The sequence below is a fragment of the Falco cherrug genome, chromosome 8, assembly GCF_023634085.1.
Source record: "Falco cherrug isolate bFalChe1 chromosome 8, bFalChe1.pri, whole genome shotgun sequence".
Taxonomy (NCBI): domain Eukaryota; kingdom Metazoa; phylum Chordata; class Aves; order Falconiformes; family Falconidae; genus Falco; species Falco cherrug.
The window spans coordinates 43,553,366-43,568,456 of record NC_073704.1 but is presented as its reverse complement, the minus strand read 5'-3'; the positions used below and the strand labels follow the sequence as shown (position 1 = coordinate 43,568,456).

Sequence of the window (15,091 nt, the reverse complement as noted above, 5' to 3'; positions counted from 1 at the left end):
TACCTGACTTACCTGTTTTCCTTCATGGATGATTCTGTAGTTAAGATCACATTATGATGTCAGTTTCTGAATAGGTGTTCACAGGATTTTTCTTCTGTGTGATTTTAGTACGGTTAGCCTAACCAAGTTTTAGTTGCTCATCTCTTGCATTAAGTGTTACAGGCTATGGCACGGTGTGACAGCTGTATATTTTATAAATATATTTATAAATATATGTAACATAATTATATATTATATAATATATATAATATAATTATATATTAGACATTTATTAATATATATATGTGTGTGTATATATATATAAAATAACTTTGTTGCTTTTTCCATTTTATAGGATGCATAGCAATTTCTCCCCTTAAAGTGTTTTTGACCTGTATACTTCAATGCTGTTGCATTTATGCTGATGTTCTGCTTGGTCACAGCCTGCAGAGAATTGAGGTTTGCTTGAAAGACCAGAGCATCACTGTCTGTGGGCTAGTTATTCTGAAATTCTGTTCTGTTGGAAAGGGGCTGTTTTCTTTTTGATGGAGACTGGTGGATCTTTCCAAGTCTACAAGGCTGATGTCTCACTAGATGCCGATCATTGTTAGGAAGGCACCGTTGTGCACAATAACATTGGGCAGTCATAATGGTCCAGTTCTGAGGACTGATGGAGCGAAGAAAGTGGTGCTGCCAGAAATGAGTCCTTGCCTCATTTCTGCCCCATAGCCAGAGATCAACCCCTGCACCTTTATGTGTATGAAGATTCCCTGTCTCCTCCATCCAGCCTTGCCTACAAGAAAGTTTACAGTTGGTCTCAAAATGACAGCTTTCCTCCTAAGCCCTTTATCTACTGTTGCTGACAGCTGCAATTGATTTACCCACAGCCACAGTCATGTTTCATTTTGTTTTAAAAAAAGTTGATTAATGTTTACCTTGTTACCTTTGAGGAGCATTAGTCTTTCTTACAGTAACTCAAAACCAGAATGCACACAACCAGTGTCCTTGGCTGAGAAGTCTTCTTTGCAGTTCAGCCAGTGTCTCTTAGCTCTGGTAGGCAGAAGTTTATCCTTTTCAACTGTTCACAACCCTTCTTCTTATAGCTAAATTTTGTCTCTCAGCATAACTCATTTCTACTCCCACCCAGCTCATCTGTGTCGCCCTTCTATTGCTACTGTGTAAAGTTGGGTTTGGCCGTGATGTTTCGGTTCACTCGGCAATTCACCCGTCTTCGTCAGGCCTGTCCCACTTCACGTAGCTGTGTCGTCACAGCACAGCTCGGTGCTCTCACTGGTGCTATATGCCTCTGTGTGTGTGTCTGGAAGGAGTATTTTAGGATATATCCTAGATCTTTGTGGTACGCTAAGGTGAGTCACTCCATTTCTCTCCCTTTGAGCACACAGGAGAAATTTTCTAAGGCAGTGCAAGACGCAGCACTTACATTTCACTTCAGTTACAGAGGACTCGGTATGAAACAGCCAGACCCAGCATGGGCAGAAGTGATCTGCTGACTAACGTAAATCCCTAGTTGAACCAATGAAATGCATGGTTATTAAAAAAGTCAGATACTGTATCCAAGGAAAGGTACAAGCCAATGACAATTCAGGCACACCCTTCAAGCCAACTAACGTAAGTCAAAGAATCATCTTATGACCCCATCCTGAAAATAATTTCTCGTCAGTCTGTTCATGTCAGACTGTTGAGAATTGTGAACATTCATGTGTTACTTACATTGCCTGAATTGTTCGTAATGCAGCCAGAGCCCCATCCGTGCCTGGGCTGCCCCCCCAGCAGGGCCGGCAGGGCGAGGGAGGGGGCTCTGCCCCTCTGCCCCGCTCTGCTGAGACCCCCCCGCAGCGCTGCCTCCAGCTCTGGGACCCGGCATAAGGGGGGCACGGAGCTGTGGGAGCGAGCCCAGCGGGGGCCACGGAGATGGGCAGGGGCTGGAGCCCCTCTCCTGGGAAGCCGGGCTGGGAGAGCTGGGGCTGTTCAGCCTGGAGAAGAGCAGGCTCCGGGGGGGCCTTAGAGCAGCTCCCAGCGCCTGAAGGGGCCGGCAGGAAAGCTGGGGGGGGCTTCTTACAGGGGCACGTGTGACAGGGCACGGGGGTGGCTTTGAGCGCAGAGAGGGCAGATGCAGGTCAGAGATCAGGAAGAACCTCTCCCCGTGAGGGCGGCGAGGCGGTGGGCCAGGCTGCCCAGAGCAGCTGTGGGTGCCCCATCCCTGGCAGTGCTCCAGGCCAGGCTGGATGGGGCTGGGAGCAGCCTGGGCTGGGGGGGGTCCCTGCCTGGGGCAGGGGTGGGAACTGGGGGGGCTTTAGGGTCCCTTCCAGCCCAAACCGTCCTGTGATTTTATGCTAATGGCCACTTTTCATTCAGGCAGAAGTAAAGGCCTCAACAAAAAATCCCCTACCAAACTATCTCTTTAGGGGCCAGGATTCTTTTGAACCTATTTAAAAAGAAAAATGATCCCAATTCTGTTAGGATTCACTCCTTCAGTGTATTGTATTTAGACTTTTTACAAGACAGAATCACAGCCACGTGTTACTTTCAGCACTTGTTTCCCATCGTTCTCTGGCATTCAGTGAGTGTGACCGTGTCACTGAGGTCAATGCTTTCAGTTGTCCTCCATGGGAGTTACTTCCACAGAAGGACACCTACAAGCCTGCTGTTGAGTCTCACTGTACACCTCCTCAATCCTTCTAATCCAAATCATATTTAACTCCTTGCTTTTGAAGTTTAATTTCTTTTTCTTTCACCATGTTTGCAATTATTAGAAAGTAGTGAATTTCCCAGGGCACTATTAACTTCCAAATTAGCATCACCTTCTCCTCCGGACATCCACGTTTTCAAAAAGTTATCAATTTTTATCTTTCTCAGTGGAGTATCAATCTGAATATAAAATGAATACAATGCATTTTAAAAGCATTCAACTTAAATTTATGCTCCTGGTATTATGGAACAGGCCTAAAAGCCAGACTGCACTATGGAAAGGAACAACAAAATGAAACTGCCCTATTGCCTCCCCACTTCCACACACTGTCTGAAACTACACGTACAGGGAAATTAACCAACAAGTATACTGTACAGGTCATTTTAATCAGTATAGCACCAAAACATAAATAAATGAGACCAATAAAACCAAAAGAAAACTAACATAATGAAATATGTATGTGTGTATACGTATATATTTTCTACAGCATGAAAGATCCAAATCGAGGGTGCCGCCCCAAATCTTGCTGGTTTTGATCCTGATGAAACTGCCTCAGATGAGAAGCAAAAATCATTCCATCATACAGCGGTTTTGTTGAAATTACTACCCCCTCTGTTTTGGAGAGTTATTAGCAGACTCAAAGCAGCAAGTAGTAACAGACTATGACCTTTTCAATCTACTATTTTGTTATTTGAAGCTAATTTAAATCTTCCTGGGACAATGAAATGCCTAATAAATATATTTGGCTGAGAGAGCTTACCACCTTTAGTAGGTTATAGGCATACCAGATAATCAGAATTGATCTGCATTAGCCTGCGCACCAAAGCTTGCATGTGCCTCTGGCAGTAGCTAGAGCAGCGATGAAAGATCAGTGGCAAAATTATTGTTGTAAGAAACCAACTCAAGTCAAGAAAATGGAAGCTATTTTCTACCTTAAAAGGAAAAACAGAAGTCTTCTAGGAAACAAAAGGCACCTTCTGCAAAATACTGGCCCTCAGCAACCCAGGTCGCGCTGCAGCCGGTGGGAATTGCAGAGCTGTGTATCAAAGTTAAGACCTAACTCACTACTTACACTGCTGTTTAGCCCTTCATTTCTTTTCCCTTTTGCAGTTAGGGGGCTGAAGCAGCCCAACTGATTAAGGAGAAGCAAGATCTCCTTATCATTGAAGCTTGGAGCAGTTCTGCCTACCTTTTCTCATTTCACTGATGCAATTGGGATATCTGGAAACACTGAAAAGTGCAATGATGGGGAACAATAATCACAATTACAGACAGTATAAAGTTAACAGACTCTATGGCATGTGTGTGATTTAGTTACTTAAAATAATAAAATATTTTTATTGTAAATTAATGCAAGCAGAATGTCAAAATGGAGACCGGAATTTCTAAGAAAGCAAGATTGTCCTGTTTTTGTTGGGGAGAGCAAGGGGAACAGTAGAGGAGTGATGGGAAGAAAATAGGACAGAGACCTGAAATACCTTGGATCACCCATATAAAAAGTAAAAATACTAGTTTAAGGAATAATGGAAGGACAGTGCATGATTTAACACTTTGGTCGGCCAGCATGACAAATTTAGAAGATATGCACTGAAGAAAAGTGGGGAAATGGCCCAAATGTTTTGATATCTTTAACCTGCTTAAAAGAATGCAACTAGACGTCGTATTTGTGGTATTTGTTTCCGAGTATCACACAGAGAAAATAAATAAATAAAAAAATGAAGAGGGAACAGCTTTCCATGGATGAGACTTCCACATTTATTGTTATTCCATGTGCATAGAAAATGGCAGTGAAGTTTCTTATGAAATAGGCAGGGAATGGGAAAGGTGTAGATATACTGGACTGGACTTTGTGCTTCAAAATTACACTACTCATTTTTAAAAGTGGGTTGGTTTTTTCCTTTTAAAATTTCTAACATTTTCTTGGAAATTTTTTTGTGCATGATGTTTGAAATTCCTTTTAAAATGACACACTGCATTACAAACGGATGGCACTTTAAACCAATGTGGCATTTCCATATTTACACCAACAAAAGAAATTTACAAGACGTAATAGCATACAATCTTGACATTTAGTAATAGCAATAAAACAAGGGCATTCATTTTATTTTTTCTGTACAAACTATCAGAACAAGACTTTTATTCACATAAAAAAAAATCAGCGTTAATTTGCTCTGACCTACACACTTTCCAAATTCTTTTTACTCAATTCTCAAACCTTTCATCACATCGCCCACACCCTCACCAGACTACAGGAGCTACAAGTAATTATACCTAACATCTAAACAGAGCAAAAAACCATCCCTTCCAGTTTTTCTTCCTGACAATTCCGCACTCAAAAAAAAAAAATTATCTTCCTTGTTCCTTCTTTTATTTCACTTTCACATTTCATAACCAAAACAACAAATGAGGCCATTCCATTTCTTCTCAAGCAAGATGAGAAATACACTGTTGTTTTTCTTTGATGCTACACCCAGGAGTCGGGTGAACCTGGGTACTGTTCTGCTCTATAAGATCGTCTGGTAGAATAAAAGTCTACATAATTTGTGGTTGATTTCAGTCCATATTGTGTTGTGTAATCTGAAGTAGCAGGAAAGTGAACTCGATCATCAAAATATGGGTCTTCATAGCTATGCGGGGACTGCAAGTATAATCTGTATGCATCGTAGTTTTTTCTGTTGGTATCTTCTTGACTGTAGTACAATTGCTGATGCTGTTGACAAAATGATAGAAAAATAAGCTTTCAAAATATAATTAGCAGAGAAAATACTTGTTTCTCAAGCTTACACATACTATACAGAGCCTTTCCCTAAAAAGTTAAGTGCAGCTCTACCAAGATGACAGTAATATAGGTTTCCAACCACCATGAAATGTACCTAATTGTTAAATGAAACTAAAGAGAGGAAAAACCTCTAAGCCTGCCTGCATGCCTCCTTCTGCATCCACTGGGAAGCTAGTAACTCTTCAAAAGTAGTACATTTAGAGCCTAAGTAGGAAGTACAGAACCTGACTATACGTACCAAAAAAACCCTAAAAACCCACAAACCTCAGAAAAGTGGTCTCAGATCCCACAATAACAACACACTAAAATATGTGACTAAGAAAACACAAAGGTAATAGAAGTACATAAGCAATTTTCAGTTTAAGTACACTAATGCCCAATAACAAATTCACTATGCTATAGAGAGTCTATAAAAAAAGCGATCTAACATTACGAAACACACTCAAACTCCCTTAAGTTCCATTAAACACTACGTGCTGAGTCCTGTTACCAGTGGCATTTCAGAACAGAATTTTGGAGTCACCTGTAGTCGCCTGTTTTGTTCTCTTGCTGGTGAGGAATAGGAACTGATGTAAATTGGTGAAGGTTTGCTGGAACCTGTGAGAAAACAGGTTATGGCATAAACTTCAGTATTTATTCTTTCGTCTATTTGCTTCTATTTCACCTAGAAGAAATTATGTAGCACCCAAACAATTAAATCTGCAGATTTTGGTATCTACTAATAATATAATACAGTAACACCACATGGTGAAATTTTGTCCCTCAGCAGTAAATTGAAACCAAGAGGCTTTTTTGTGTTACGGGTTTTGGTTGTCCAGACTGGTAACCTTTAAAGCAAGGAATTTCCTTATCTTTATTCACTGTCATCTCTATTATTTTGCAACTCATGTCAAATAGTGAGAAGGAAACGGCAGATGAGGAAACAGATGAAATCTTGATATAATAATATAATAGTATACAACCTTGCATCATTCTTATTTATAACATAATAATAACAAGAATGTGCGTAATAGAAGAAATCTATGTAATAGGATTTCAAATAAAAATTCCCAACACCTCTAACCTCTCAATATATAAACAGATCTTCTCTTATTCTGGTTATGTGTGCAATTTTAAATAAAATAGCAAAGACAGATGAAAAACCTGCTCTGTTCCACATGCAATGAATACAATGAATAAAAATGGAAAACAACATTAAGTAGTAAGAAGCCTGCTAATGCAACTGTCCATATTATGATTGCATAAATGCCTCATATGAGGAATATTTATGTATTCCAGTTAAAAGTTCACTGAACTGCTCTCTTACCAGTATATACGTCTTTATGTGTAATGACATCGCCTTGGTTGTTATAATACTGCATAGAAGGTTGCATTCTATCGTATTCAGAGCGGGGTTCTCTAATTCCTAATAAAGCCGGTGATGATGATGTGCTGCCAACTGATGAAAAAAGAAAGATTATCAGCATATGCAACAAAAGCTTTTCCCATACCTAACCTTCTCTTTATTTTCTCCTCATCTCTTTCTTCCTTGAGGATTAACAAATGAGAGAGATGTGGGCAATGGACAAAACAAGTACATCATTTTTCCTGGATGAAGAACTCCTGTGCCAAAGCTATCAACAACATAACACGAGATAATTTTATACATTAATGGCGAGTCACTGCTCTGTGATGCTTACAACTGAAATAAGAGACCCTGCCCATTTCAGTCTGCATATGATATAATTTGTGTGCGTTATGATGATGACACTCCTGCTAATGTTTGCGATTTTAAGGAAGTTATACTTAAACACACTAAGTCCATCCTATCGCTTGGGACAGGACAGAAAAACTGTCGGTCTGCCTGGCTGAAGTGATCCACGTAAACTCTTGCGTTACTGTTCTGCAATTAGCATGCAGAAGCATATCTTGGGCATTTTGCAGTCCAGGTGGCTGACCACCATGGCAGCAATGAATGACTGACTTGAAATTCTTACAGTGAACATGTCCATCTCTACCGTAGTTGTAAAACATTTGTACCGCTAAATCTTCCCTCTTTTACAGACCACTTAGGTTCTGTTGGCTTAGAAAGACTTGGTAACACAGCAGAAAAATACCTCAGAAAACTTCTGGAAATTCTGCTTCAAAATATTAATCAATGGTACTTTCTTCCATTAGCTGTGTCCATTACATCATATCTCACAATTTTGTGTGTTATTATGGATAGTTTAAATACTGATATTATCCTGGCATATTCACAGCTAAAAAAGCTACATTTGGGGGTATCATTAAAATTCTGACAGGGGTCAACGTAATGTGCATGTTAGTAATTGAGTGACCAAAACAAAAACAACTGTTACAGGCCTAGCGTAGCTGTTCTACCATGCATCTCCTATTGTGTCTGCTGTCACCAGCAAGGCTGCTACTGCAGTACCCTCTGTGGACACGTTCTTTGCACCAAACTTTCACCTTACCAGTTTAAGCTTGTTCATGCTCTGAACAGAAAAGCAGATGCTTCCTAACAGGATTTTTTAAGTGTTCTTTGAAGTACAACAGACTCCGAATAGTATGTTAGAGCTGCCCATTTCACTTTCTACTTTTGTTCTAAGAAGTGGAGTAATGCAGTTGTTCTGCTAGCGTATCTTGGGAGAAAAAGTGCTGAGAAATGTATGTGGCAGTAGGTACTGGAAAATCCTTTTACACTTTGGTAGAATCTGGTCACCTCCCTGAGCCCAAGCCGAATTTGCTTCCTTGTCATTGCTGATTTTGAGAAGGTATTTTTGGCTCTGGCATTAGATACATTGCTTAAACAGTCTATGACTTCAAGGTAGCGTTCTGATGCCAGTACGTGCAACCTGGCAACTGGGTGTAAAAGCAAAAACTGCCTCCAGTATCACCTGGTTTGAGAATGACAAAGATACCTGGTCAGGACATTTTTTTGGAATCCCGGAGGTCTGGGAGAAAACTGAATGTGGAACACAGTGAGATCAGAGTAACGCAACCCTCCAGAACTGGTAACTGCAGACTGCTGTTGTATGGCACTAGACAAAGGAATCCGTCTTGTATGTTGTACTGTGGTGGCTGAGAGGAACCCTAGGCATGAAAGGTACGCTTTCTTTCCATTCCTAAGACACTGGAAGTATACTTCTCGTACAAAACTAAATTTCTGGTCTATTCCTTGTTTTTTAAGTCAGCGATGTTGTGAAGGAATGTGTGAGGGCTGTTACTTTTATGTAAAGTAATTAAACAACAGTATTGTAGGAAGCGGTCACTTATTTTAGCAGTCATGGTAGGTAGATATTTCTTGGTATTAACAGAGATCTATTCACATAAAAAAAGAAGACTACATTGGATAAAACAAAATGCCAATGAAGACAACACATACGACTTCAAGCAGGTTTTGTTTCAGCCCCCTCACGAAGATCTAAATCCTAGCATTGAAGATATTAAAGGCACAAAGGCGAGAAATGAGGAGTCACAAAAGTAAGATTTTTGTATTTGTTTTGTTTATCCTAATTGGACATTACATAATAGAGAATGAAAGTAGGTTCCTCACTGCTGGTCTTTTGCTTTCTATGCTATCAAGTACCCGTGTTCTGTGAGGCTGCATCTACAATGCCAAGTCATACAGCACAGGAGTGGCTTTGTAGAGGGAAATACTTGGTAACAAAGGGCAGGTGTGTACTCTGAGGATTTTATTTAGCACCAAATCTAACCTGGTCCCATGACCTGAATGCCCATTAGCAGCTGGAGTATATCAGTGGTCTGGACGCACACCATCTGATTCTGTTTCATCCAAAAGGAATACAGTTCACACATGCTGAGACTGCAGTTTGATTTGTGTTAAGGAGTAAGTGGGGAGACGGGCTTCAAAGTGCTGCTTATTCAAACTAAAATGGTAATACAGAGACATCCATAAGTCCTGTGGAATCTGAAGCCTGACAACAGCAACAGCGAAAGTAACTTTCAGAGTACGTGAAGTACTTCACGTCTAAATACAGGAGAGACAGCATGACCTCTGTGTTTTAGACAGTTAGTTGTAAACTGAGAGGCTATTTGAGTCAAAAAAAAAAGATACCAGCTACCCCTTCAGTACAGCTCTTTACATTTCTTGACTGACCTGACTGTATGACAGGTGACATCTGTTGATTTGTTGTTGATAAAGAAGGATGTGATTTGAATCTCTCTCGCTCTAGTGTTGATACTGGTGTAATAAAATGACTTTGATTCCATCCATCCTGTGGAGTGGCAAAAAGAAAAAAAACCCATCAAAATTGCTTTCCAGTAAATTAGGAATTTTTGTAGAACTATTTTCCAGTGTAGGCTAATCTTGTAATTTACCTTTTTATAAATGCTACGGAGATCTCGGTATTGCCATAATGTATTCAGTACCTGGGCAGCTGCCTTGACAACTTTCAGTGATGATCTACGGAAGTAAAGTATATTACATTATTAGAAATTCCACTTAAAAAGAACAACTTCCCTGAGCTACATAATGACCTAAACCTTGATGCTATGAAGCAAGTCAGGTCATCTCTCCAGGTGTCAATAATGCACTCCTGCGTTACCACAATGTGAACACAGCTGTGTCAGCAGCCTCATCAAAAGCCTGGTGCAGAACCCAATTAAACATTACAATCTTCTCCCTCTCCAGCCTAGAAATTTTCCCTTCAGGTCCCACACGTGAGGAACACAGACAGAAAGGCTGAAAGAGTTACTGTCATTGTCTGCAAGAATTAAACATCATGAAGAGAAACATTATGTTTAGTGCGTTTCATAAAAATGGAGTCTACATACCTTAAATTGTTGTACAAAATTCCTAACTGTAGAAAATGAATAAACAAATAAAAGAGAACTGGTGTTAAGTCTCCAGACATTGTCATAGTGAGGCTTTGTTTTCAGTTCTGTGTAGCACTACTGAAAACTTTTATTGGTTGGGGAAACACTTTCCCGCTCTTGAGGGCAAGGCTAGGAAAACTGGTCTAGCTATTACTAAAAATAAAGTCATGCCACCTTATTAAAGAGAAATGGTAGTAAGCTGGTGGTGGTACTGAAGCAGTGATTTGACATTAAATGTCACAGCATGACATCTCTGTAAATGTACACCTTTTTCTGTCACTGTGAAGATTCATCCAAATACAGTTATTGGAAGAAAGAGTGAAAACAATGGCAGTTGATAGCATTAATCTATGAGTAGACACTCAGTATGTTCACAACATGTTAAATTTGTTTAGTGTACCCTGTTGCCTCATAAATATAAGTGCAGATGCAACTTTACATGTTGTCTCCACAGACCAATGAAGTCATATAAAGGGTCACTGCATTCACACCCACACTTGAAGTGAGTCTATGTCCTTTGAACATAGGAAGGAAGCACATCTTGGATGCTCAAAATACAACCCAGTTCCTTCTGAGACAAAGACTTCGGTAAAAATGTGGTATGTTTAATTCACACTGACCAACTTCTCTGAGAAAAGATCCTTTTCTCTCCTGACATCTGATCAAACACAGTGGGAACAGTACACCACGCTGACTGTATCATCAGCTTTCTGCTATCCATAGAAGAGTGATCTGTGGTACCTGGCTTACACAAGAGTCCTGCTAATACGATTTGCATCATATTGCTAAGAAGTAGGGAGCAGTGATGCTGAGCAAAGCCATATGGGGCCTATGAGGCTGACTTAGTGCTGACCCTGCCTGACCTGGGAGCCGTTGCATGTTCCTGTTCCTTGACGCTCAGCTGTCCGGTTCTGAAAGGTTTTTTCACTACTAAATTAACCCAACACCTGATCAAGCCCAGCACTGAACTAGTTAACAGAAACCCTAGCGCAGGGGCTGGCACAGCCAGACCCCAGTAGGTCTGCAGTCATGCCTTCTCAACCAGCATCTGCTTTGCAGCCCTACCTGGGCAAATCCCACGGGCCAGGAAAACTGCACGGCCGGCCAGCTCTTCCTTACCACCGACTGAACGGCCACGCTAGATACAATTAATAGCTATTGCAATACATCCTGAATATTCCATTGATCTTGTAGATGTTTAACAGGGGACATTTTTTTTTTAAAGTACCATTTAACCTGCATATAGGCCCCACTAATGTGATTACTGCATGCAACTGTAAAAGCCTCCAAAAGTTTTAGAGAATACATTGCAAGAGAATGGTGGTACTGACTGCCTCTTCTTTCCCAGCACAAATCGTGTTTTGTTAGCTACCTGGATCAGGACAGCAAAAGTAGATCCTTTTTTCAACTCAAAAAAACCCATTTCCCACATTCTTAACCATCCTAGATGGAAATAGAAACAGTCTAGGTATGAACTTTGTTGCCTACTTGCCTGTCACCTCTTCCTTTTGTGATGTTCACCAGTTTTTCTATCCCTCCAGTATCAGCGAGGGCTTTGGCATTTTCCATGTTTTTACTAGTGACCTCATGCAAAGCACAGCAGATTGCTGCTACGGTCTCATCAGACAATATGCTTGGACCATTGCCTCCTGGAAGTCGGTTAACCAGATCTCGCATAGCATATTTACCTATAAAACCCCATCAACAGAACCAAGTAAAAAAAAATAATACATTTTAGTAATTAAGGTTTGAAACTACAGGACTCATCACAAATCTGCATCTGAAAGCAATAAAAAGAAATGCAGTATCAAAACCGTGGAAACCTTTCAAAAATTCACATTTTACACAGTCAAGAGAGACTAGAAATCAATTTTTGAACTTTTTTTCCTTTTAGTTTAAAAATGTGAGGAATTGAATTTTTGCATTAAAACACGAGCATTTGAGAAAGCAGAATCATCCAAGGGAAAATGTTACACTATTTACTATGATTAAAGAAGCAGTGCATATTCCTAGGCTTCATTTATGGGATGGTTAAAGAAATCCTTACAGTAACTTGGGATTTTTCTCCTTTCAGACATTCTCTCCACATTCTTCGTTACCCCTAAGAGATCAGATCTCAGCTCTTCCAGATTTCAATACTGACTGATGCGCAGGAATAATCACACTGCAGACAAAGGGAATTAACTAAAGGCAAGGTAAGCCCCCCCCCCCCCCCCCCAGCTGTGCTGTTTATTGAATGATTAATTGATTTTATTGAAGATGTATTTGTACACAACAGTGAAAAATGAATAAGCTTTACACAAAGCCAATAGCCAGCCATCTGCATAATGTGCTTGGGGTGAGGGGAAAAAAATCCAAAAAGGAATTGTGCAAACACAAGGAAAAACTTTTCAGACGCACTGTAAACCATCACCAACAATGCTGCATATGGTAGTACCTGGTCACTGCCAATCTTTTAGCAAGCTCATCAACACGTTTGCATATACCAGTTTATATTGTTATTTGTTGGGAGTCCACAGTCTCTTGTTTTCTTCATAGTTTAGACTGTGTAAACCCATTATTCCTGCCCCTTCCAATGGCAGTAAAGTTGCATAAAACAGATGACTAGCATGGGGTAATTTATGACTCACTTCATGTCTCAAAATATTTTATACAAAGAGTAGTTTCAGAGTGTATCTGGAAAGCCAGTAATTCTTTCATAGTTAAGGATTCGACAGGGCAAGGGGACAGGCAGAGGTGCATTCTTGAACTGGGAAGTTCTGCCAGGAACGGGAAAAAAAGATCCTGAAAAAAAGAGTATCACCTGAGCATGACCTGTATGTCTGGTGCTATAGAACAGAATTTTCTTTTTACCAAATTCTTTTGCAGGTAATACCTGTGCTGCAAGAAAGCGTGTTCTGAACATCAACAATGGAGAAGCTTCAGAAATATATATATTAAATTCTGTTCACCTGCATTTATCTTTTTAAGAATAATGATACTCTCATCTGTATAAATAGTTGTTATATACTTATCCCACCAGTCTAACAAGACAGAAAATACTTCTGTAACAAAAATGAATTTTTTTTAGATCATGACATTGTGTTAGCAGGGTTCACTTAGGCCACAGCAGTCTGAAGCTGAGGGCAAGGCATGTTCAACGCTTGCCATAATAGACTGAGATTCCTGCTCAAGGCAGGAAAAATGTGGGGTTTTTTAAATGCTAGATGAGAGGCACAGGTGAATGCTTGAAGAATTTAATAAAATTGAAAAAAGAGAAACAGTAAGTTTTTCTAGCAAGCACCCTTGATTACTTAATTCAGCAAAGACATATATATGATACCCTACATCTGGGTTTTCATGGAAATATTTTACTAGGAGAGGATTTCTTCCCTCTCTCCCTATCCAGTACTATCAAATAAAGTATTTACTGATGTAGTGGCAGCAGAGCTGTCCTATCCTTTTAGAATATGTAAGGGACCTCAAAACCCTCTGAGAAGGTTACCACTTAGCTCCAAGGAAGTAGTTGTGTTTTCCATCACATTTTGTACTGACAGTTTCCTGTCCAGTTTAATTTAGCTGTGGTGACTTCCATCTGTTGTAAAGAGATTGCCATGCAAGATGGCTAAAGGCAAACTAAAATGTCAGTATTACTCCGAAAAGCTACTGCTGTCAAAAAGATTAATTTCTGTGACGCAGCTGACAGGATATAGGAAAATCAAGTATGCTGTTTCTACCGATAGAATCTCATCCTGGTATATTTTCAATACAAGGTCTGACACATTGGTAATGGTGCTTTCTTCAGCACAGTTCTGTACGTACCAATAAGCTCCTTATTACGAACATCTAATGCCATATTCCTTAAGGCAGTTGCCACAGATGAAACAACTCTGTCATTATCCATTCGCAGCAGCTCCACCAGGATTGGTAGTCCTTTTTCTTTTCTTACAGCAGCTCGAATGTATGCTGCGAACTACAATAAACTCCAGTTACTCACAAACCTACTACAACATTCCAACTGAAGTAAGAATTACAACCTAGTAAGAGATTAAGTATGTTAGGAGACATTTTCCAAAGAAAAGATGACACGTCAAATGCATGTCAAATGTCTTTTCTATTATTATAAAGAGCTGGCTCTGTTTCTCACCCATTCCTCTTACAAAGCCATGTTTAAAAAAAGTAGTCTAAAAGACAAAATAGTTTAATAGATTACAAGTCATTGAAAAGGGAATAGTTTGATGGTTTTTTTTTCCTTTTTTTTCTAAATACCAATTCTATAATGGTCATAAAATGAAAAAGTCTAAGCTTTTTTTCTATAAGCAAAGGAAGCAATTGTGGGTTTTTTTTTTTAATCTATCCGTGACAAATACATAACATTAATGAAGTGCTCTCATGCGGTGCTTTTGTAACATATTGTATGCAAGGGCCACAAGCAAGAACGTATGGAAGAAATAATACAAATAATAAAGCAAATACAAACAATTTATTTATGCTGGTCTTATTCTGACAGTAAACTTCCCACCAGAACTCACACCTAGATGCTAGAAGATTATTTTGACCTAATGTGCACTGGAAGAAAGCTTTTTCTGTTTATTTAAAATAAATGGTACCAATTTCAAAGCCAGTATCCATATCGCTCTTCCTGTCTACCATCTTTGTTGTTGCTTTTCACTGTGGAAATAACATTATGGCAGCACATAAGCACTAATGATGTGCACTAGAGAGAGACACTCAGATGCATACTAGAAAATCACACATTCCTTCAAAGCGCATTTCAATATCTTACTAAAAAAGCCAGCTAAAATATGACTGGAGGAAGAGTAGGA

At 39.7% G+C, this 15,091-nt stretch overlaps 1 protein-coding gene across 5 annotated transcripts in view; it reads right to left on the bottom strand.

Moving 5' to 3' along the window:
* Positions 1 to 4,420: 4,420 nt before the first annotated feature.
* The window catches only part of PKP4 (plakophilin 4), a 101,443-nt gene continuing 90,772 nt past the window's right edge, over positions 4,421 to 15,091 (bottom strand). For all 5 annotated transcript variants that reach the window (XM_055718586.1, XM_055718587.1, XM_055718589.1 and 2 more), the window contains 7 exons: positions 14,088 to 14,238; positions 11,779 to 11,974; positions 9,789 to 9,873; positions 9,568 to 9,685; positions 6,775 to 6,906; positions 5,992 to 6,065; positions 4,421 to 5,399 (listed from right to left, as the gene is read on the bottom strand). In XM_055718586.1, the coding sequence (XP_055574561.1) occupies positions 5,154 to 5,399; positions 5,992 to 6,065; positions 6,775 to 6,906; positions 9,568 to 9,685; positions 9,789 to 9,873; positions 11,779 to 11,974; positions 14,088 to 14,238 (1,002 nt within the window). In that variant the 3' untranslated portion in view covers positions 4,421 to 5,153. The remainder of the gene's footprint in view (positions 5,400 to 5,991; positions 6,066 to 6,774; positions 6,907 to 9,567; positions 9,686 to 9,788; positions 9,874 to 11,778; positions 11,975 to 14,087; positions 14,239 to 15,091) is intronic.